The sequence below is a fragment of the Lissotriton vulgaris genome, unplaced genomic scaffold (genome assembly GCF_964263255.1).
Source record: "Lissotriton vulgaris unplaced genomic scaffold, aLisVul1.2 SCAFFOLD_554, whole genome shotgun sequence".
NCBI classification, from domain to species: domain Eukaryota; kingdom Metazoa; phylum Chordata; class Amphibia; order Caudata; family Salamandridae; genus Lissotriton; species Lissotriton vulgaris.
The window spans coordinates 1114627-1138358 of NW_028246286.1; the positions used below are offsets into that span (position 1 = coordinate 1114627).

Genomic DNA, 23732 nt, shown 5'->3' on the forward strand with positions numbered 1-23732 from the left:
ATCACTGATGACAACATCCAGTGACTGCATGTTTCTGTAAAGTTAAAATATGTCTTACATATTGAAGAATGAGTGGATGTATAAGTGTCTGGATGAAGGATTTAGTAGGTGCATGACTGACTGTATGAGTGAGTGATTAAATGTGTCTCACTGAGTGCATGGGTTAGTGACTAAACTGTCTTAATTTGTGCATCATTATGTCTGTTGTTCTGTAAACTGCTGCATGTGTTGATCAGTAGCTATATGAGTAACCCTATGGGTTATTGATTGGCTGCCCAAGTATTTGTATGGGAGACTGAGTGTGTGTGTGGGTGGCTGGGAGGTGTATGACTCTGTGCATAGATGTGTGAGCAGTTGATTCACTAGATGTATGGGTTCAAAAGTGCATGTGGAAACAGCTGTATGGGCGGTTGACTGTGTGCATGAGTGTATTGGTGAGTGAATGGATATCTCAGTGCTACATGTCAAAGTAAGTACATATGTAAAACACAGTACATGTGAGAGTTGACATATATAAATAACTGTGCATAAGAGCCAGTGAATGTGTGAGTGGCTGTATGGATCATTTTGAACTTGTATCAGGGATTGTATAAGAGAGTAAATATGTGTTAGTATATGTTTGAATAAGTAAGGTGTGTATAACTGTATAGTTGAGGAAATGGAGGTGTGATTGATTCTTTGCATGACTGACTAGGTGTGTGAGTAACTCCATGGATGAGTGACAGTCTGTGAGTGTCTGTTTACACTGAGTGTATCTAAGGTTATATTAGAGTCTGAAGAGGTTCATCGTATTATCACATGAATGATGTCATCAGTGATGTGATCAGTAATGTCAAATGAGATGTCATCAGTGATGTCATTTGAGATGTCATCAGTGATGTCATCAGTGATGTCACTGACCATGTCATGAATGATGTAATATGTGACATGATCAGCAGTGGATTGCGGGTGCGCGATATATAGTTAGTGTAACTAACTATATATGCAAATTTCAATGGTTTTGTGTGAGTAAAATAAGGTTTTGTAAATGCTAATTCCTAACTATATATGGTCTATAACCTATGGTTTTTTCAGTGAATTTTCAAGGTTTTGTAAATGCTAATTCCTAACTATATATGGTCTATAACCTATGGTTTTTTCAGTGAATATTACCTACTGGCGGTCGCCAGTAGGTATATATAGTTAGGATTTTTTCTCTATGGGATTTTTGAAAATTCTATGTCTAATAACTTTGGCGTTTGTGGACGGAATTGGCTGAAATTTTCAGGAAAATGGAACATTTTGTTTCTGAGCAGCCCTGAAAATTTGGGGGGGGTTCGTCAAGGGGGGCCGAGAAAAAAGGGGGGTCCCAAAACGCGTTTTTCCCATGTTAATTTCCATAGGGCGGTTGGCCTCACTTTTAGCCCGAACGGCTGAATGGATTTGCATGAAACTTGGCAAAATTGTAGGGACTGCTAGCCCGATGTGCCTTTGCTAGGTCTCAATATATGTGCTCCAGTGGATTTTGATAAATTAACATTCAAAAAAATATATATATCTGTGACAGCGCTCCGCGTAGCGCTCCGGTTCGCGTACTTGACGCGTAACGGAACTTCGCGAAGCGAAGCTGATTGGCTCTCCGGTGTCTGTCAACATTCTAAACAGTCCGGAGCGGGCGCCATCTTGTCTCTCGGTAGGATCGAGAGACAAGAGGAGGCCAAAACAAAGGGGGAAATGACCATAAGGGGGCATAGTAGATCCTCCCTGACCACGTTTTTTTGCGTGGGGTGCGCCCGGTACGCGCACCGGAAAGCGGTCCGGGGAGCGTATTATGTGGAAAAAAGAATGATAGACTTTTTAAATATTGTATGTTTATTGATTGTTCGTTTTGTTGTTTTTTTTTTTATTTAAGTAGCAATATGTAGGTACCAATGCAGAGTCAAGAAATTAATATACACCTTCTCCTTTGTAGATATCTTGCATGTTGTTTCAGAAGTTATTGTGGAATATGGAATTCATACCATAGTGTGTCAGGAAAGCAGAAACAATATGGAGGCAGGAGATGATAAAGAGATGTTAAATACACATTGGAGATAATATAGTTCTCTCTCCCAACCCCAAGTAGTTGGGGAAACTTTATCGGTCACTCTATGGTGGATGTCTATTAACTCTTACATCGGTGTATGCTACTAACTCATAAATCATTGCTGTGACGCAGGTTTGCGAGTGCTCCTGCAAATTTCCATCATCAGGTCGGCTGGGTGTTTATTCCTGTATTTTACAAACGTGGCAGGAAGTCTGACATCTATCAACTACCTAGTCTATCAAAATTCGAACCGGCTTCTTCGGTAGAGACTCGTCTATGATTGTCTGCGGTACATGTCCACTGCATTCTTCAGTCGGAACTCCGATGTAACCTACAGAGGAGAAAAGAAAGGGGGGGGATACAGCATTCAGAGCACGTCAGCGCGCGCAAACACGAAAAAGCTTCTACTTACCATGTATCAGACTAGCTGCAGGAACGTGTGATACAACAGATCTTGGCTATCCTTTTCGCATTATTTTTCTGTGTAACATATCCTCCCCTTTTTATGATGCCAAAAAATGTTTGTCTCTAAATTCGAGTTCCCTCTTCGTGTATTTGTTTCTCAATTAGTCGTATTTTATGGGACAAAATACCACACCTTACATTCTGCAGATACCCTACGGTCGACCATTTTCTAACAATTCTGGAAAAAGGGCAGGTGTGACGGATACAAATTTCAATCAATCCAAAATTCAGGCAAAGGGTCTGCATTATCTGTCTTCTATTGTTTGGGAATAACAGCCATTATTCAAAAACCCTACCAACCTAGACGATTGTTATGACGCTGATTCCATTCTTCCTTCGAAAACTCTTTATTGCAAAAATGTCAGTATACAAATACGGGCCTACAACCACGTGGGCCGGCCACGGAGCAAACTGGAATCCTATATGATGAGGGGACATTTACACTGTAGAAAAACGTAACGGGCGGGCCATTAGGTTGCAGGAACTAAGGTGTCTAACAGTTGCGGAATCGGTGGACGTTAATTTTATAATCAAAGTACGACAGGACCAGTTACAATAAAATTATCTAGATATACATTTGCGGGCAAGTACCATGGGTAAAGTTAATTCGAACTTTCAATAGTACAGTAATCAATAATACATCAGAACTTAATATCAATAGGGATGTCCAAATGTTCAATCAGTACCCGTCCCCGCCCGCCATGTGCTCCAAAACAGCATACATATCTCGTGATATCAAGGCTGAGCAACCAGTACACATCAAGGAGTTGCGAGTCTCATTTATACCGGCGCCATTTTGGGCGAGGCCGGGCAGGTTCAGAATATAGTCAAAATGTCTCCACCAACCAGCGGTCGGACCAGAACCCCTTTCGGCAGTCCAAAAAGTTCTGTTAAATGACAACAGAAGGGACAGGCAACAAGAACCATCAGTCAAAGACGGGAGGGCAAGTTCTTCCCTACCGGGTCACGTTGGGGCTCCACCGGAACTGATCGAATTGGTAGTCTAAGTGTTTCTGGATGTTTCAGACTGAAGCTGGCGTCAGCATGAGAGCACCACCATCCCGTGGCTATGTCGTGGCCATTCCACGAGCAATCATGGCAGTCGCTCCCCACCGGAAGCCTGCGGGAGTCGGGGGCCCCGGTGACTCTTGTAGAATCTTCAAGGCTGAGGGGACGCTTTCGGGAATGGGGCCCATGCCCTAGCAGTCAAGCGTCCGAGTTCCAGGGTTGCCCAGAGCCATCCTTGCAGGCCAGGCCCAAGTCTGTGGAGCCGACCGCCATTTCGTGAGCTCCGTGGCAGCCGCCTGTCGGGTGGGTGCAATTCAGCCGGACGGCGGGTGAGACGCTGTAGCCGCAAGAGCAGGCGAAACTCAACCGGCCGAGTGAGGCACTGTGCCGCAAGAGCGGGCGCAACTCAGCTGGCCGAGTGAAGCGCTGGGGTGCAGCTGAGGAACCTCCACCTGGGGAGGTGGGGGAGGCTCGTTCGCGCCGCCTCTCCCTCCCAGTGCACCCCACGCCGTCTCCTGGCGCAGGTATATGTGATGGTCGGACCAGGGCACCGCAGGACGTGTCTTCCGGTCAAACGGATTGTGGGACAAGGTGTGGAGCAGGCGCAATTATCTCGGGGGCCTCCGTCAAGTGGTTCAGGGAGGCACCGCATCACATTGTTTTCCAATGCAGTCAGGTCCACAAACAGCCCCCATTTACTTTGAGAATAGTGAAGCTGCAGCAGGTCCAAATAAGCTTCACAGTGTTACAAGTGCTGCTCGGAACCCTTAACTATGGCACCCAACATCCAGGACTTATGCCATTTGTGCAAGGCAGTGACATCGAAGCATCTCAGGGACCAAGTAACATACCATATCCAGAGTCCTTCCCACAACCTCTGCCTTCCTTCTTACCTAGTTATTGTTCTTTCACTCCCACTCCAGGCTTTTAGTCTGTGGATGGAAAACCATGAACCTACACTCACCTATGAAAATCTTACTATTGATGGTTTATTTTGAGCCCAAAATACAAAGGCTTGTTTGGATCGATGTTGCAGCAGGCTGCCATGTAAATAGTTATTTAATAAAACGTTTTACCCTGTTACTTTGCTGGTGTGTTGTATATATTTATAATATTTGCATAGTGTTTGTCGTTATTTTGGGTGGCGTGGGCGGCGGAGCCGAGCTGTCTTGCAGCCATCAGGGTGTCGCGCTCAGTTCCTCTCACTAGTTTCGTATTTGTCATGAGGGGTTGTTCATAATGTTCTATTTTAGCGAGGTCAAAAAGAGATCCCATTAGTGGCCTACTGATTTTGCTTGATTCCTTTTGTTTTTTTAACGATTTTTCACTATCTGCAAAGACTAAACAGAGTATTGCGACTCTGTGCTTGTTTGTAAATAGAAAATGAACCAAAGAGAACCAATTCCAAAACAATAAATGCTAGGATAACAATCAATCAAATGGAGAGGGAAGCAGGTACGACGGATTACAACGGGGGCAAAGGCCTGTGTTACCTACCCTTCACTATCTGCAGAGAGAGAATACTCCTAAAAGAAAAGAGGAGGGGGGGCAGCGTTCAAAGCACATCAGCGTGCATAAATACGAAAATGTTTTTACCTACCACGTACTTGACATTTTACAGCTTTTGATATTTGCTATTCAAAAAACATTGAAATTCACTGAAAAAACCATAGGTTATAGACCATATATAGTTAGGAATTAGCATTTACAAAACCTTGAAAATTCACTGAAAAAACCATAGGTTATAGACCATATATAGTTAGGGATTAGCATTTACAAAACCTTAATTTACTCGCACAAAACCATTGAAATTCGCATATATAGTTAGTTGCACTAACTATATATCGCGCACCCGCAATCCACTGCTGATGATGTCACATATTACATCATTCATGACATGGTCAGTGACATCACTGATGACATCACTGATGACATCTCAAATGACATCACTGATGACATCACTTATGACAACACCCAGTGACTGTATGTTTCTGTAAAGTTAAAATATGTCTTACATATTGAAGAATGAGTGGATGTATAAGTGTCTGGATGAAGGATTTAGTAGGTGCATGACTGACTGTATGAGTGAGTGATTTAATGTGTCTCACTGAGTGCATGGGTTAGTGACTAAACTGTCTTAATTTGTGCATCATTATGTCTGTTGTTCTGTAAACTGCTGCATGTGTTGATCAGTAGCTATATGAGTAACTATATGGGTTATTGATTGGCCAAGTGTGTGTGGGTGGCTGGGAGGTGTGTGACTCTGTGCATAGATGTGTGAGTAGTTGATTCACTATATGTATGGGTTCAAAAGTGCATGTGGAAACAGCTGTATGGGCGGTTGACTGTCTGCATGAGTGTATTGGTGATTGAATGGATTTCTCAGTGCTACATGTCAAAGTAAGTACATATGTAAAACACAGTACATGTGAGAGTGTACATATATAAATAACTGTGCATAAGAGCCAGTGAATGTGTGAGTGGCTGTATGGATCATTGTGAACATGTATCAGGGATTGTATAAGAGAGTAAATATGTGTTAGTATATGTTTGAATAAGTAAGGTGTGTATAACTGTATAGTTGAGAAAATGGTGTTGTGATTGATTCTTTGCATGACTGACTAGGTGTGTGAGTAACTCCATGGATAAGTGACAGTCTGTGAGTGTCTGTTTACACTGATTGTATCTAAGGTTATATTAGAGTCTGAAGATGTTCATTGTATTATCACATAAATGATATCATCAGTGATGTGATCAGTAATGTCAAATGAGATGTCATCAGTGATGTCATCAGTGATATCATTTGAGATGTCATCAGTGATGTCATCAGTGATGTCATTTGAGATGTCATCAGTGATGTCATCCGTGATGTCACTGACCATGTCATGAATGATGTAATATGTGACATCATCAGCAGTGGATTGCGGGTGCGCAATATATAGTTAGTGCAACTAACTATATATGCGAATTTCAATGGTTTTGTGCGAGTAAATTAAGGTTTTGTAAATGCTAATCCCCAACTATATATGGTCTATAACCTATGGTTTTTCAGTGAATTTTCAAGGTTTTGTAAATGCTAATTCCTAACTATATATGGTCTATAACCTATGGTTTTTTCAGTATATATATATATATATGTATATATATATATATATATATATATATATATATATATATATATATATATATATATATATATATATTACCTACTGGCGGTCGCCAGTAGGTAGTTATAGTTAGGACCTAGTTTCCATAGGAAATCCTCAACATTCTATTTGGAATAACTTTGGCCCTGGTGGATGAGTCTTTGCGAATTTCTCAAAGATGGCTCGGTCCGCTGCGCTCCTTCCCTGAAAGTTTGGGGGGGATTGGTCAAGTGGGGGCTGAGATATAAGGGGGGTCCCAAAACGTGTTTTCTCCATGTTATTTTCCATAGGACCTTTAGACTCGGCTACAGGTCGAACGGCTGAATGGATTTATAAGAAATTTGCCAAAACTGTAGAGTCTTGTTCGCAGATTACGCTTTTTTTGGAATGGTGTAAATCCGTTCAGTAGTTGTTGAGAAAATTAAAGTTAAAGTCAATTATATATCTATAGGCGCGCACACGTGCGCGCACCCAAACGGCTGCGCGTGAGCGGAATTTTTTTTTGCTGCGTGACGTCTGTTAACGTTCGATTCAAAGGAAATCAGGAAGTTTTGTCCGCCATTTTGTCACTGCGAGTAAATATATTGTTCATTTCAAAGCGTTGAAACATGGAAAGGGGAGAAGTTAGAGATTGTTTTGCTGCGTAGCTTTTCTTGGGGTGTGCAGTAATGCCCTTAAACGCGAAAAGATATAATTTTTCCTCAAAAAAAAAAAAAGCGTTGAAACATGGAAAGGGGAGAAGTTAGAGATTGTTTTGCTGCGTAGCTTTTCTCGGGGTGTGCAGTAATGCCCTTAAACGCGAAAAGATATAATTTTTCCTCGAAAAAAAATACGGGGTGCGCGCACCCGGTCGCGCACACCTATTTACAAGAGTGTGAAAATGGAGATAAATCAGAAGTTTGAGTGCTTACATATAAGGTGGCTCTGAAAAGAGCCCTTGTGTTAATTGAGTGTTTTCTGCATTTATAAGTAAGTACCGATGCAGAGCCTGATGTTGCAGAGGAAGATTCTGTTTCCCTCATTCGTGAAATGAACACCGTCTCTCCTATAGACGTCTTGCATGTGGTATCGCAAGTTGTTGTGGTAAATAGAACCCATGCTATAATCTCTGAGGAACGCAGAAACAGATTTATTTACATGTCTCCTTGCTTTCTCAAATTGTGCACAATGGTGATTGGACCAATTCTATTTCTGTCTTTGGCATATATTGGAATATACCAAGGCAGATCGAGGAAAAAGTGTCATCAATTGTCGAAAGGTGTCTTTTAGAAGCATTTCCAGACCTACCCCAGTGATTGTGCCTAGATCGTTCCCACCACAGTGCACAATTATAAGGTCTGGTTCTGGGAGATGCATAAAAGTTTTCACCAATGGAATCAATTGGTGACATTTCAATCCTCTTTTGGAAATCCATGTTATGTGTACATTTGGTAAGCTGAGGTTGCAAATTCGTCTGCTTACTGCATATTTTTCACTTCAGTGAATATAACTGTGTCCTATTAGCCAGACCTTCATTTTCAAGGGATTTGTAGTCGTCCTCCGATCGGTTCTGGAAGTGGAATGGTAGTTAGAAGTTGAAATTCTAAATAAAGAAAATGGAAGAGGCTGGGTGTGGTTTAAAAAATAAAAATGATTGGTTGATTGTAACAAGTGGAGATTGAACAGGTTAATTTTTCTGTTAAACGAAAAGTACTATTGGGTGTGAAAAAAATGACATGTAACAGAGCTGTGGATAGGCAGGTGTTTCTGGAGGGAAAACAGTGTTGTTACTTTACTGTAGAACGTTGAGATATGAACTTTTGACCTGTGCCTTCAGCCAGGTGCAGAATGAGGTGTTACCATGGAAACAGCCAGAGATGGCAGTGGGTGATGGGTGACTTTTATGTGACATTGAAAATATTGTGAGGGAGAACCAACTGAAATGTAAATGCTTACGTTACGCGCTCCGCGCCGCGCCCCGGATTGCTTCCGGGAAGCTGCGCTTCGCGCCTCGCGCACCGGAGCACTACCGGGTGCGCTAACGCGGCGCGTCATATGACGCATTACGCAACAACGCGATACGTCGTTGGGGCTCCACCGGAACTGATCGAATTGGTAGTCTGCAGTGTTTCTGGATGTTTCAGACTGAAGCTGGCGTCAGCATGAGAGCACCCCGTGGCTACGTCGTGGCCATTCCGCGAGCAATCATGGCAGTCGCTCCCCACCGGAAGTCTGCAGGAGTCGGGGGCCTCGGTGACTCTTGTAGAATCTTCAAGGCTGAGGGGACGCTTTTGGGAATGGGGCCCATGCCGTAGCAGTCAAGCGTCCGAGTTCCAGGGTTGCCCAGAGCCATCCTTGCAGGCCAGGCCCAAGTCTGTGGAGCCGACCGCCATTTCCTGAGCTCCGTGGCAGCCGCCTGTCGCTGTATCGCAAGAGTGGGTGCAATTCAGCCGGATGGCGGGTGAGACGCTGTAATAGCAAGAGCAGACGTAATTCAGCTGGCCGAGGGAGGCACTGTGCCGCAGGAGCAGGCGCAACTCAGCTGGCCGAGTGAAGCGCTGGGGTGTAGCTAAGAAACCTCCACCTGGGGAGGTGGGAGAGGCTCGTTCGCGCCGCCTCTCCCTTCCAGTGCACCCCACGCCGTCTCCTGGCGCAGGTATATGTGATGGTCGGACCAGGGCACCGCAGGACGTGTCTTCAGGTCAAACGGATTGTGGGACAAGGTCCAGAATGGAAGAGGCATCAAAAGGCAACAAGTTCCGCCTGACCCCGGGAGCCAGCCGCCTATGTCGGGGGCGATCTCAGGCCATACCAGGGGAACAAGACTTGGGGAGGGGGCAGGAGCCAAGCGCCCCCTCCGAGTCCGTGCCACCACACCGCCCCTCGGGGGCCTCCGTCAAGCGGCTCAGGGAGGCACCGCAGGCAGCCGTTCTTCAGATCAGTTGTTCTCACCGGCAAGCAAGAGTGGGTGCAATTCAGCTGGATGGCGGGTGAGACGCTGTAATAGCAAGAGCAGGCGTAATTTAGCTGGCCGAGCGAGGCAATGTGCTGCAGGAGCGGGCGCAACTCAGCTTGTCGAGTGAAGCGCTGGGGTGTAGCTAAGAAACCTCCACCTGGGGAGGTGGGAGAGGCTCGTTCGCGCCGCCTCTCCTTTCTAGTGCACCCCACGCCGTTTCTTGGACCCTGAAGTATGGCACTCAACATCCAGAACTTATGACATTTGTGCAAGGCAGGGACATCGAAGCCTCTCAGGGACCAAGCATATCCAGAGTCCTTCCTACAGAAGGTGGTGGGGGTGGCGGCATTAGCAAGGCATCCCCCCACACAACTTGTCGGACATCACCTCTGGATGTACTGGGTGTTCAATTCCAGAATTGAAACTACTAAGAAGCAATTAGAAGTGTTGTTTTCATGTTGCAGCAGGCTGCCATGTAAATAGTTATTTAATAAAACGTTTTACCCTGTTACTTTGCTGGTGTGTTGTATATATTTATAATATTTGCATAGTGTTTGTCGTTATTTTGGGCGGGGTGGGCGGCGGAGCCGAGCTGTCTTGCAGCCATCATGGCGTCGAGCTCGGTTCCTCTCACTAGTTTCATGTTTTTTCTAACGATTTATATGTTATAGTTTGCTAGCCTGATACAGCGGATAGTCCGCATTTTATATATATGTCCTTTTTATTAGGGGGGTCCTCCGGTGGAGTCGGACGATCTACCTCTAATAAACGGTCCGGGTTGAACCAACTACCAACAAACGGAGCAGAGATAGGCATGACGGGTTACAAAGGGGACAAAAGTGTGCACTACCTATCCTTCACTATCTGCAAAAACTAAACAGAGTATTGCGACTTTGTGCTTATTTGTGAACAGAGAATGACCCAAAGAGAACCAATTTCGAACAATCATAGGCTATTGGCAGTGGGCAGAGAGGCCATGACACAGAAAATGGCTGTTACTTACGTGCATGATGGGGCCTAAAAGGGACTAGATGGCGTGGCCACTGTTTCGCGACTTTCACTTTACTTTTAACAGTGGCTGTGGTGAACATAAATGAACGCCGCTTATGTATACCTAATTTTAGTAATTTTCCACAAAAAAGCTTTTGATATTTGCTATTAAAAAACCAAAGAAATTCACTGAAAAAACCATAGGTTATAGACCATATATAGTTAGGAATTAGCATTTACAAAACCTTGAAAAATCACTGAAAAAACCATAGGTTATAGACCATATATAGTTAAATATCTCAAGTCCATCTCTGCACTCGATGGAGATACAGGTCGTCGATCAGAAGATGTGCTGGCCACCTCTAATGGTAATAGCGTGGCCAGGGCTCTTGTCGTTGCCTCTGCAAATTGCACAGGGTGCACTTGTTTGACATGCCGCACCATGGTATGTATGGAAAAGGAATATTTTTTTGCTGGATTTCTTCTTGAGAGAACCAAGTCACATATCGTGCAGGTTACTTTTGGTGCATTCACTTTCTTTTGATCTTCAGGATAAGTGAAAAATTGCCAGATGAAAGATTTATTTTTTCTTATTAAAGGTAGTCGATCATTTTGGTCAGATTCGGAAGATGAATGAGATACGGTAGCATTTCACCAAAGTCTTCCGAAAGATGTAGGACGTTGTTCTCTCTTGAGAGTAGAAAAGATAGTGAGGGAAGTGGGTGGAGTGCTGCGTGTAAATTCCAGAATTGAAACTATTAAGAACCAATTGAAAGTGTTGTTTTCATGTTGCAGCAGGCTGCCATGTAAATAGTTATTTAATAAAACGTTTTACCCTGTTACTTTGCTGGTGTGTTGTATATATTTATAATATTTGCATAGTGTTTGTCGTTATTTTGGGTGGGGTGGGCGGCGGAGCCGAGCTGTCTTGCAGCCATCATGGCATCGAGCTCGGTTCCTCTCACTAGTTTCATATTTCTCATGAGGGGTTGTTCCTAATTTTTCTATTTTAGCGAGGTCAAAAAGAGATCCCATCAGTGGCCTACTGATTTTGCTCGATTCCTTTTGTTTCTTCTAACGATTTATATGTTATAGTTTGCTAGCACGATACAGCGGCTAGTCCGCATTTTATATATATGTCCTTTTTATTAGGGGTGTCCTCCGGTGGAGTCGGACGATCTACCTCTAATAAACGGTCCGGGTTGAACCAACTACCATCCTGATTTTGTATATCTTCTGAGCTGGATTTAAGCAGACAATTGTTAAAGTATGAAACGTTTTATATTTCTAAAAAAAATACCAAGGTGTGTACATCCGGTAACGCACGAAAGTTTAAAAAGACATTCGGCTCCATTTACTGAAAAGTTTCATAAGAATAAAAAAGAAGTCTAGGTACAGTCTCTTTGACGTACTATAAGTTCTTTGAGGGGTGTATGAAGAAATTCAATAAGTTCAAATTGCAAAGTTTTCACGAAATATATAGGCAGGTGCGCGCACTCGGTCGCGCACGAAAGCCTGGACATGCGATATCCATTTTATTGACAACTGTTGCCGAGAGTGCGCACACCGGGTCGCGCACAAAAGTTTAGTAAGGCTATTTTTATTTACAGACAAATTTTAATGCGTTCAAAAAAAGGCAAGGTACAGACTTTCGAATTCTGTATCGCTTTACAAGGAGTCTCTATGCAACTTGAACAGTGAAGAAAACGGCTTGTTTTCGAAAAAAATATTGCCAGAACTTTATTGACAAAAGTATAGGTTGCATACACGACATATTTCTGAATTAGCATTTTAAAAACCAATGAAATTCACAGAAAAAACCATAGGTTTTACACACGTTATAGTTAGGAAGTAGCATTTAAAAAACCTATGAAATTCACTGAAAAAACCATAGGTTTGACACATGTTATAGTTAGCTGGAAATTTTACTGATATAAAACCAATGAAATTCCACGTTATAGTTAGTTGGACTCACTATAACTTGCGCGTGCAATGCACTGCTGATGACGTCACATATTACATCACTCATGACATGGTCAGTGACATCACTCATTTTCATTGGTTTTATATCAGTAAAATTTTCAGCTAACTATAACATGTGTCAAACCTATGGTTTTTTCAGTGAATTTCATAGTTTTTTTAAATGCTACTTCCTAACTATAACGTGTGTAAAACCTATGGTTTTTTCTGTGAATATATATATATATATATATATATATATATATATATATATATATATATATATATATATATATATATATATATATATATATATATATATATATATATATATATATATATATGATACTCAGGTATCCGAAACGCATCTGACGATGGCTGAATAAATCAAGACCTGCTAAAACCACGAAACTTGGTGTCCGTTTCCCTTTTCTCTGGGCATTACCGGCTGGAGTGCTAGAGACTGTTGGGAGAATACTGTTTGGAGATATATATATATCCATCCATCCATCCAAAGGTTAAGTGAAAAAACAATGGCTAAAGGAACTTTATAGTTAGGTGAAAGTGTGAGTTGAAACATCTATTTTAAACTGGCAAAACCATTGAAATTCACCCGTTATTGTTATCGTAAGCTACTATAACTTGTGCACTAAAGTAACTATAACTTGCGCCTTCACCATGTTCCTTTGAAAACTGTCACTGTAATCCTTGTTTTTTCAGTGAATTTCTTTGGGGTTTTTTAACGTGAAGTTGGGTGTCCTTCGCTGTGTGTTCGGCACCCAAACTCTCGCGTCGCACTGCCTTTGGCCGTGTGCTGCATGGGATTGGGCACTGGGCCTGAATGAAGGTCAGGCCCAGCACCCAAATCCCACAGATGCACATCTCCCCACTGCATACGGCTGATGAGCATGCGCGGTGTGGAGTTGGGAGGCGCCTACCCACGCAGCACACATTCTTTGGCCTAGTGTGGCGTAAGGCTGGGTGCAGGGCTTGAGCTGCATCCAGGACATGCGCCCAACCTCCGCTGCACCCTAGCTCCACGGCACATGGCCTTTGCCACAACTACACTCCGTGGCTAAGTGGATCGCTGTACCTCAATCACAGTAGACTCAGTTACTGACTATCATGATACACCCACATACCGTATTGAGGATGTTAATCAGAAAAACACAGCCCTGTCCCTAAGCTAATTAACACTGCTAAATATTTCTCGGATCACTATCTGACTCGTGATAAAAGCACAGCACTTTTGTTACCTGAGCGATAATTGGGCCGTCTTGACAGGATTGCCAAATGCTGTCAAGAGTTGAAATGTCTTTGCAGAAAAGGCACTTGTTTGATAAAACTGAAGATCTGTACTACATGGGGACCCTTGATACCTTTCATGAGGTTATGGTGGACTAAGAGGAACTGTGTGACCATTTTTAGGTCTCGCCTAGGCAACGCATGCACTGTTTCGAAGAGACATGTAGTATCTCGGATATGTGCTTCAATAAACAGGCCAACTGACATCGAGGGCTTCACCTTAGAAGAAATCACCCTGGCAATTTCCTCCCTGTCTGCTGGTAAGGCGCCGGGCCTAGATAGGCTCCCAGGCGATCTTTACAAGCATGAACCTAATGTCTGGGCTCCCTACCTAGGGGTACTATTTAACTCTATTTTGAAGGGTATGCCAATCCCTTCCACTTGGCCAGGGGCAGAAATTGTGCCAATTTTCAAAAAGGGATCTCCCCTCCTTCCTGCAAACTATAGGCCTATAAGCCTAATCGATGTTTCCCAGAAACTCTTTTCCAAGCTCTTGCTAAACCGCCTACATGAGTGGATCAGGGACTTTAACATCCTGAGCCCTTTTCAAGCAGGCTTTAGGGAGAAGGTCTCCACAGTGGACCAGGTCTTTCGTCTCGCCATGATTCATTGGAAAACAGTACAACTGGAGGGTGGCAGCCTCTATACCGTATTTGTGGACCTAAGGGCAGCGTTCGACCTGGTACCGAGGAATAAGCTGTGGGAGGTTCTCGACAATCTGGGGGTCCCTGAAGGTCTCTTGAAAATGATAATACGCCTCCACACTAGTAATTACGCCCAGGTTAGATGCGGTAGGATGGGAGAACTGTCTGAGAAGTTCCCCGTTGGCAGGGGGGTAAGGCAGGGTTGTGTGCTTGCACCAACCCTGTTTTGCCTCTACGTCAACGGGGTAATCGCCCACTTAGCGGGCGTAACCAACTCTGATGCACCGAAACTGGCCTCCGAGAGGGTATCAGCCATTATGTTCGCCGACGACACACTGCTTTTAGCCAAGTCGGCAAAAGGTATCCAGAGCACCCTTGATGGCTTTGTGGACTTCTGTGAGACCCATGGATTAGAAATTAATGCTACAAAGACTAAATTCATGGTCTTCAACCCTCCACAGAAATTCCACTTTCGTCCAAGCATCTCACACATCAAGCTGGAAAGGGTAAATACCTTCGAATACCTGGGGATTGTTTTGAACGATAAATTTACCTGGAGTACTCACCTGGAAAAATCGGCACTGAAACTGACTCAGCAGACGGGAGGCGTAATGAAGCTCGTGGCAAACAACAAATCCCCGGTTAGACCAATCGGCCCCCCACTACAGATCTATAAATCCCAGGCCAAGGGGGCTGTTATCTACGGATCAGAACTCTGGGGCCACGAAAACACATCTAATTTGTTGAAGGTGGAAAATAGATTTATCCGCAACCTTGTAGGCCTACCACTGAGCACCCCCCTTGTCCCGTTGAGGATGGACCTTGGCTTATGCCCGCTTGATGAGGACCTGGCTCTACGCCCACTGGCCTTCTGGCGTAGATTATGGACAACTCCTGAATTGGCCAGTTACATGGGAAGGACTACGGGAGATCCTAGCCACTCCTGGCGCCGGAAAAATCAAATGGCTTAACTGTATTAAGCTAGAACTGGGGGCTGTAGGTCTCTCAAGTATGTGGTCTGATCCCCAGAACGTGTGCCACACCCTCTCTAAAAAGGATCTAGCCAGGTCTTACCGAGAATCTAAACTTTCCCTGATTCACAACCATCAACATCCCGGGTCCCTGACAGCGTCCTTTTTCTCTCACAAGGTGAACTACAACATGGAACCTACTCTAGACAAAATGTATCCCAATGTACTGAGAAAATTATATCTCCAGTGGAGACACGGCTCTCTCCCCATCAAAACTTTTACAACCAAATGGAACCATGATCCTAGCAGTACATGTCCTGCTTGTAGAAACTCGGATGAAAGTGAGCTCCACATCCTTTTTTTCTGTCCAGCTTACCATGGGATCCGTAGGCACTGGATTCTACCTTTATGTCGAAACCTGGGGTTCAAGAAGTGTCTGCACGCTTACAGAGTCCTAAAAACTGACCTGTCAGACCATATTGTTTTTACAATGGCCAAGTACCTGGGCGCCCTTTGGTCCATGAGAAGGCAATGCCTCAAAACATAGACTGAGTACGGATCTGTGATTATTATACGAGGATTCCTCTCCAGTATTGTTTTTATGTATTTTATATCCCATTGTATAAATTACTTAAATGTACTGTTTTATACGATTGTCTTTTATGGTAAATTTTTACCGAAATAAAGGTTTTTCAAGTCAAGCTTCAATAAAAGCCCATCTTTTTCAGTGGTTCTTCCTACTGTCCTTTAGAAATGTTGGATTGTCATTGGTGAATACATTTAGTAGTCCCTCCTTTTGTTACGCCCTGGAGACTGGCCCTGCTGCACAAATCTTTTCACTATGGGTCATATCTTTTCCTTCTGTGCACTACTTTGTCTTTCGCTCTGTCCTCCCTGCTGCTCCCAGTTCACTTAATCGCCCTTCTGTCTCCAGAACATTACCTCCCACCCTTCACAGCTTTCTGAACAGCTGCTCTTCACTCCCTCTCATGGGCTTCTGCCTTCTCTCCAGCCCCCCTTAACAATGTGAAAAGGAAGATTAATTTGTTTTAATGAATCAAATACTGCCTTGTTTGTGTGTCTTCCGATGACATTTTTGGATCTGCTTTGCTTACTGGTGGGTATCTTTCTAGGGGCACAGTTTTGGTTTTGCCAGACGGACTTTGTGTAGTCCAGGCTATCCCCAGACAGACTTCTGCCTGGATGGCGAATCCCAAAATGGCCAGAATTCGCAAAAGTGATGTTGTGTCCTTTGATCTTCTGGTGACACTAAAAAGTTTTACTTCCTGTCTCACTCGTCCCTTAGCCTCTCTAGAGCCTCCCATGTACTGCTGAGGGTCCCAGGAAGGACAAGGGATGAACACTACAGGAAGTAAAAAGGACTCCTAGCACTGTTTACTTCTGTTTTCCTTTGCTGCCTTCTGGAACCAGGGGGAGCATGGGGAAAGCACTAGCCTAGTTGCTATCCACTGTCCTTTGTAGGTGAGAGTTCTTGTGGGCAGTGTGAATTACTACCCACATGTGTAACTCTTTCCACAAGCGGCGCACTCAGATAACCACACATTGCTGTGGTGGAGACAGCAGCAGCCTTTGGAGGCTTACAACCCCAACTTTAAGCTGTCAGAAACGCCAACATGGACCCCAGGGAGGTCCCATGTCCTCTCTGACACCGTCAACAGCCCTGTTACTTGTTAACCAACACTGCGGTGCATTCTAAAACTTGAGGTCTTGCTTTCACTAATGGGGTTGATGAGGGATGTTGTAAAGTCACCCTTCTGTATAACTGTTGCAATGACTATAAATATTTCGCCGCACTTGTGAACCTATGCGTCACTCCAGTCAAGCTTGGTGCATTGTATGGACAGTTGTGCATTACTGATTTATTCCCAGAGTGGCTTCCTTCCTCGGTCTGTCTCGCACATCAGTCCACTGACGAGGCAGCAGTGCAGTGGAAAAACGTAATGGGAGGGACTCAACTGTAATTTTATTTACAGTTTTACATAGCGCAAGCTCAACCCAAAGGCACTGGAGCACTTTACATGAGTACCAGTTATAATACACGAGGACACACTCAATTTGATAGGCACAGGGAGATGAAGGGGTTTGCCCAGAATCACATGATGTTGAGCAGGGGGCCTGGAGTAATCCAAACGCCTCGGATAAACATAGGCATGTGCAGCATCAGAAGCCCCTCTGATTAGGAGCTGTTAATAAGTTTGTCCACATCCAGAGGCGCTTGCTTTCCTCAGGATGTTGAACCAAGCCAAGGTCCGGACTATATACCGGTTATCCATTTCTAAAGTCGGCAGCTCTGAACGTCAAGCCAGTCCTTTTACAGGGCAGTATTGAATTAACACTTACCATCCTCCAACTGAAGTTAACTAACATAGCTGGTGCATTATGTCGATTGAAGAGAATTTTTCTTTTAACAGAAATAATAAACTGCAGCTTCCTCCAAAGTATGTTATGGGATTTGAATGAAATACACGTTCGTCATTCCTTATGCTCTACTTACAGGCCACGATTGTGGCCTCCGCTCCTGTGCAGAGTGCACAGGCCCACCATCTAGTGTGCATTTAGGGCTCCCTCTGCCTGCGCCATCTGCGCATCAAACAAGGTCCAAGCTTGTCAAGCGCAACTTTCTGCTCTTTTGCACAGAGCCCCCCTCTGGCTGTGCTTTGTACTCACTCTATCCAGCTCTTACCCTATGTGCATCACAGTGCACGCCACTACGTGTTCTAGTCTACTGTACTATGGGCACACTTGACACGGCCCATGAGGACTCAACACAGAGTCTGTGGTAATGCCCTGTACTGATAATGTACCGTGTGGAGTGCAAATCGAGCACAGTCGAAGTGTGTAGGCGCAGGGCATGTCCTGTGACCATGCAGCACCCATGTATGCAGTCTCCTACACAGGCGCTCCTCCCTCCCTACATTCACTTGGCTACCACGTTTCACAGGTTAGCCCATATAGCCACCTTTTGCGGCAGTTCACTTGTTTTGTTACATGTTTTTAGTGTTGGTGCCCCTTTGATCAGCCTGTACCAAAACCCTTGCACCCACGCATTCATGCATACACAGCCACCCGTCTGTGTGCTTACTTTTTACACATAGACGCTTTCCTTTTAATATACACTTAGTATAATAAAGGTTTTTTTTTTACATTCGGGGTTTTAGCTAACACAGATATACATACTAAACTTAAAAACATCCCGCTGCCTAGTTTGTCCCCTGGCATACCTTGATTCCGCACCCCCTCGCAGCTCAGTAGAATGCCTTCCCTGACCACTTTTAATAAAGGGGCTGCAAAATGCGGACACTCCTCAACCCTCTGCTTCACATGAGACTCTGCGGCTCTCCTGGGACAATAAACATGGAGTTGTCATACGCAGTCATCTATCTTAATTAAAGGCCACATAGCTTCTCTAACCTCCAGGAAAATCTAGCCCTGGCAGTTTTAATTCCCAACACTGATTGGTTTAATATACAAATGTTTGCGGCATTCCGCTGTATTGAAATTTTATTTTGCTTGTTTGCCCTTTTCGCCCATAATACCAGTGTACTTTATAATGTTAATTTAATTTTGATGTGGGATTACTCTGTAAAGAAGGTCTGCATGACCTCTCATCTGACTAACTATTGCTTTAGTTTAGCATTGTATGTGTATCAATAGGTTTGTGTGTATGTCTTTTAATGCATGTGCATGCTTGTCTTTTTCTGTTCAGTTCACATGTGTCCTTGTGTGCTTACCTGGATATCCGTTTGTCTAATTTATGTGGCTTTTGTCAACGAGGCAATCCGCGACTCTGACCAACGTTTATGAAAACGAGCATTACTGTGAAGGCGCTCGCTGCGTATATAATTGGCTTGGGTGCTGGGGTACTTTAGTACTACACTTAAGGGCAACGCAGGCCACGGTGCTGCAGAGCCAGCGGTGTCGGGCCCTCCTTTATTAGCACCCAGCCTCCATCAGTCCCTTCATCCTGCATTCATGGTCCCGTGTGTAACATATTGCAAAAGTGCCTAAAAACAGCTCAAGCCCGATTTTATCACTATGCCCTCGCGCATTTAAATTACAATTAATAGATACACCCCCAACTGACATATTTATTACTAATAGTCTCTGCCTCTTTCAAGAAGAACTGCCGAGCCCTCGAGAAAGTCTGGAGAAGGGAACCTACACCGGACAACAGGACCTCCCTCAAGCTTGCCACCCGGAAGCACCACCAGCTGATCCGCGCCGCCAAGAAAACAGCATTCAAGGACCGGTTGGACAACAACGCACACAACTGCAAGGAGCTCTTCAACATCGTGAAAGAGCTCTCCAACCCCAGCGCAGGAAACAACGACATCACCCCATCGCAAGACCTCTGCAACTCCCTCGCTTCATACTTCCACAACAAGATCGCGGACATACACAACAGCTTCAACAACCAACCAACGCACACCATGACCGAACAACCACCCCCCACCACCACCCTCCACGCCTGGACCCCGATCAGCACCGAAGACACCATATGCACTATGAACTCCATCCACTCCGGATCACCGACCGACCCCTGCCCTCACCACGTCTTCAACAAGGCCGACGCTGTCATCGCACCCCACCTGCGGGACATCATCAACACCTCCTTCGACACCGCCACCTTCCCTGAGAGCTGGAAACACGCCGAACTCAGCGCTCTCCTCAAGAAACCAACAGCGGACCCCACTGAACTCCAGAACTACCGCCCCATCTCGCTCCTCCCGTTTCCAGCCAAAGTCATCGAGAAGACCGTCAACAAGCAGATGGCCGCCTTCCTCGAGACGAACGGATCCCTCGACCCCTCACAGTCAGGCTTCCGAGCCAATCACAGCACCAAGACCGCCCTCATCGCCGCCACCGATGACATCCGAGCCCTGATGGACAATGGAGAAACAGCGGCCCTCATCCTCCTAGACCTCTCCGCGGCATTCGACACTGTCTGCCACCGCACCCTAGTACAGCGCCTCAGCAACGTCGGAATCCAGGACAAGGCGCTGGAATGGATCATCTCCTTCCTCGACGGAAGAACACAGAGAGTCCGCCTACCACTGTACAAGTCAGAGGCCTCCGAAGTCATCTGCGGCGTCCCTCAAGGGTCATCTCTGAGCCCCACCCTCTTCAACGTCTACATGAGCCCCCTCGCGGCCATCGTACGCAAACACAACCTCAGCATAATCTCCTACGCCGACGACACCCAGCTGATCCTCTCCCTGACCAACGACCCCGCCTCCGCCAGAGCCAACCTGCACGAAGGGATGAAAGAGGTAGCCGAGTGGATGACGACCAGCCGCCTGAAACTGAACTCTGACAAGACGGAGGTCCTCATCCTGGGCTCCTCACCCTCCGCCTGGGACGACTCCTGGTGGCCTCCCGCCCTGGGCACCGCACCCAAACCGACAGACCATGCACGCAACCTGGGCTTCATCCTGGACTCCTCCCTCTCCATGACCAGGCAAGTCAACAACGTCTCCTCGGCGTGCTTCAACATCCTACGCATGCTACGAAAGATCTTCTGGTGGATCCCCTCCGAGACCAGGAAGACCGTCACCCAGGCCCTCGTCACCAGCCGACTGGACTACGGCAACGCCCTCTACGCCGGTACCACCGCCAAGCTCCAGAAGAGACTCCAGCGGATCCAGAACGCCTCAGCCAGACTCATCCTCGACATCCCACGAACCAGCCACATCACCGGACATCTGAGAGACCTCCACTGGCTCCCCGTCAACAAAAGAATCACCTTCCGCCTCCTCACCCACGCACACAAAGCCCTACACAACCAGGGTCCGAGCTACCTCAACAGCCGAATCAACTTCTACGCTCCCAATCGCCACCTCCGATCAGCCAACCACGCCCTCGCCGCCGTCCCCCGCATCCGAAGAGCGACTACGGGAGGAAGGTCCTTCTCCTACCTGGCCGCCAAGACCTGGAACTCCCTCCCGACCGACCTGCGCCTGACCCAAGACCACCTCGCCTTCAGGAAGAAGCTGAAGACCTGGCTGTTCGAGCAGTAGCGGCACCCCTCCCCCCCCCCCCCCCCCCCAGCGCCTTGAGACCCTATGGGTAGTTAGCGCGCTATATAAGTATCACTGATTGATTGATTGATTTGATCTACTTTTGGCTGATCAATCTCTAAGAGCCTCCAGCTGCTCCCTTACTCCTCCCACAGTAGGTAAAATACACTCCCATTTACAATGGCAATAGCTCTTTCAGACCTATTGCATTTCCAATGCTTGTTTCTCTTGTTGTTAGATGCAAGCCTTACGGATACTGGGTGACAGGAGAATTGTTTACAAACTATATGAGATAATGGTGTGACTAATAGTAAGACCACTTTCTGATAAACAAGACAAGTGGGCAGAGATTATAGGGAAACGGAGGACAAGACATGTGACATGATGACTCCATAACGCCAACACCAGCGCAACAGAGGAGGGGGGGACTTTAAGCTCCAGCATTCACGGCGCCAGGAGGCGCTGCCAGCAGTTTTTCCCGCGCCCGGAGGTGCATTTAGCCAGCTCGCGGCTCGCGTGCGGGCGTGCCCGGGAAAAGCCCGGGCCAAAGGCGGGCATGTCCGCGTACTTCTGAGGCCGGGCTGGGCCACCCCCTTTGGCTCAGCTCCTTCAAGGATCACCGTTGACGTAAAGGAACTGCATTTACTATCCCTGACAAACATGTTTTGAAACTCTAAAACTTTTTGCTTGGCGAAAATTGCAAGAGGCTCTAGTTTTATATAACACAGTACCTCCACTTATTTTAACGGAGTACAGAAGAAAGGAGTAACCATACCATATATGACGTACTATGGCCGTCCAGGATTCTGTGTTAAGGAGGTTTTTGCGACAATTTTGCAAAAGTCCTGTTTTTTTAACTTAATCTTTTACTGCCCATTGTAACGGAATACCTATAATAACAGAGAACAATTCTAAAGGGCTCGGTTATGTTTTAAATATTTGTGTGCCCTCATAACATCTTATTATCTTGCATTTTGTATACTGAACATAGCTCCTTGCTCATTTGCACTGTATTGGGTACTACACTTCATATAACGCCATAGCATCTTGCACTTTGATCCTAGCACTTGCATTTTTTTGCACTTGCCACTTTATATTGATTGTGTATTGTACTATAGATTAATACTAGCTTATATTGTATAGTTAAATACTGCCTGAGATATTGGGGAGCCACCATGGTCAAAAGCAAGACTCAAAAAGCTACAATCGATAACCCGCACACTACAACTGATTAATTTCTAGTTAAAGCAGTTAGTGCAAACACTGATGAAATTCATAGGACAGAACTCCGTCTATCCTTGGACCCTGGCATGATGGTAGGGGAACAGATAGGTAACAGTAGCGGCTCCTTACCAGGAGTGCTAACGCAGTCTGCTGAGGCTGCCACTACTGTGCCCTATGGAACACCAAGTCCCCCTGTTATTGCAACAGACACTGAACACGATTTGCCTCCTCCATCTGATTCCTCCCCCCTATACATATCTGATAGATCGCCATCCCCCAAGAGGAAGAGAGGGTGTAAGAAAAGACAAACGGTGGTGGGCAATCCCAAAGGAAAGAAAGGCCCTACACAGACCCCTAAAGATCCTAAATATGATAGCCTAGACAACCAAGCAACCACTGCTAACCCACAAACAACACTAATGATAGCTACAATTTTATTTAAGGTCGAAGAGCTGCTAAGGCTGGTTTATGAGAAAATTGATAATCTGTTCAATGAGGTGACCAAGATCTATGACCTATTGAGGGACACTTGCACTAGTGCCGGGGCAAAAAGGGATGTCATTATGGGAGGGGAAGACAAGCCTTTGCCCAAGACAACTACCACCAATGTTAATGGAACCACCAAAGGAACAGGAAGAGAACCTGTCAGGGGCCGAAATGATATGGCAAGCTCAGTGCACAATAGCTGTAACAATGAATTAGCAAACCATATCCACCCAAGTCAGTAGGGTTCAACTAATAAACCACGACCAGTTCAAGGGACTAGGTTGGATAGGTTAAATGGGCAACACCCAAGCACCACATAGAATAAGGCATGCCACTACATAACCCAAGAGAAGAGAGCTGACATTTCTATTAATTTGACCCCTCTGTGCTGCCCATACGTTGCCGTTCTGGTGAACATGCCTCCCCTGCAACAAGGACAAACAGAGTGTCATGACACCCTGAAGAACAGAGTGGTACACTGGCTTGACAAGAACTG

The 23732-nt window shown here is 45.4% G+C and overlaps 1 protein-coding gene across 1 annotated transcript in view; it reads left to right on the top strand.

Moving 5' to 3' along the window:
- Positions 1–21830, top strand: part of LOC147666005 (progestin and adipoQ receptor family member 3-like) — a 299963-nt gene extending 278133 nt beyond the window's left edge. Inside the window, exon 6 of the mRNA XM_086949331.1 lies at positions 21765–21830. Coding sequence (XP_086805457.1) covers positions 21765–21830 — 66 coding nt within the window. The remainder of the gene's footprint in view (positions 1–21764) is intronic.
- Positions 21831–23732: the final 1902 nt, after the last annotated feature.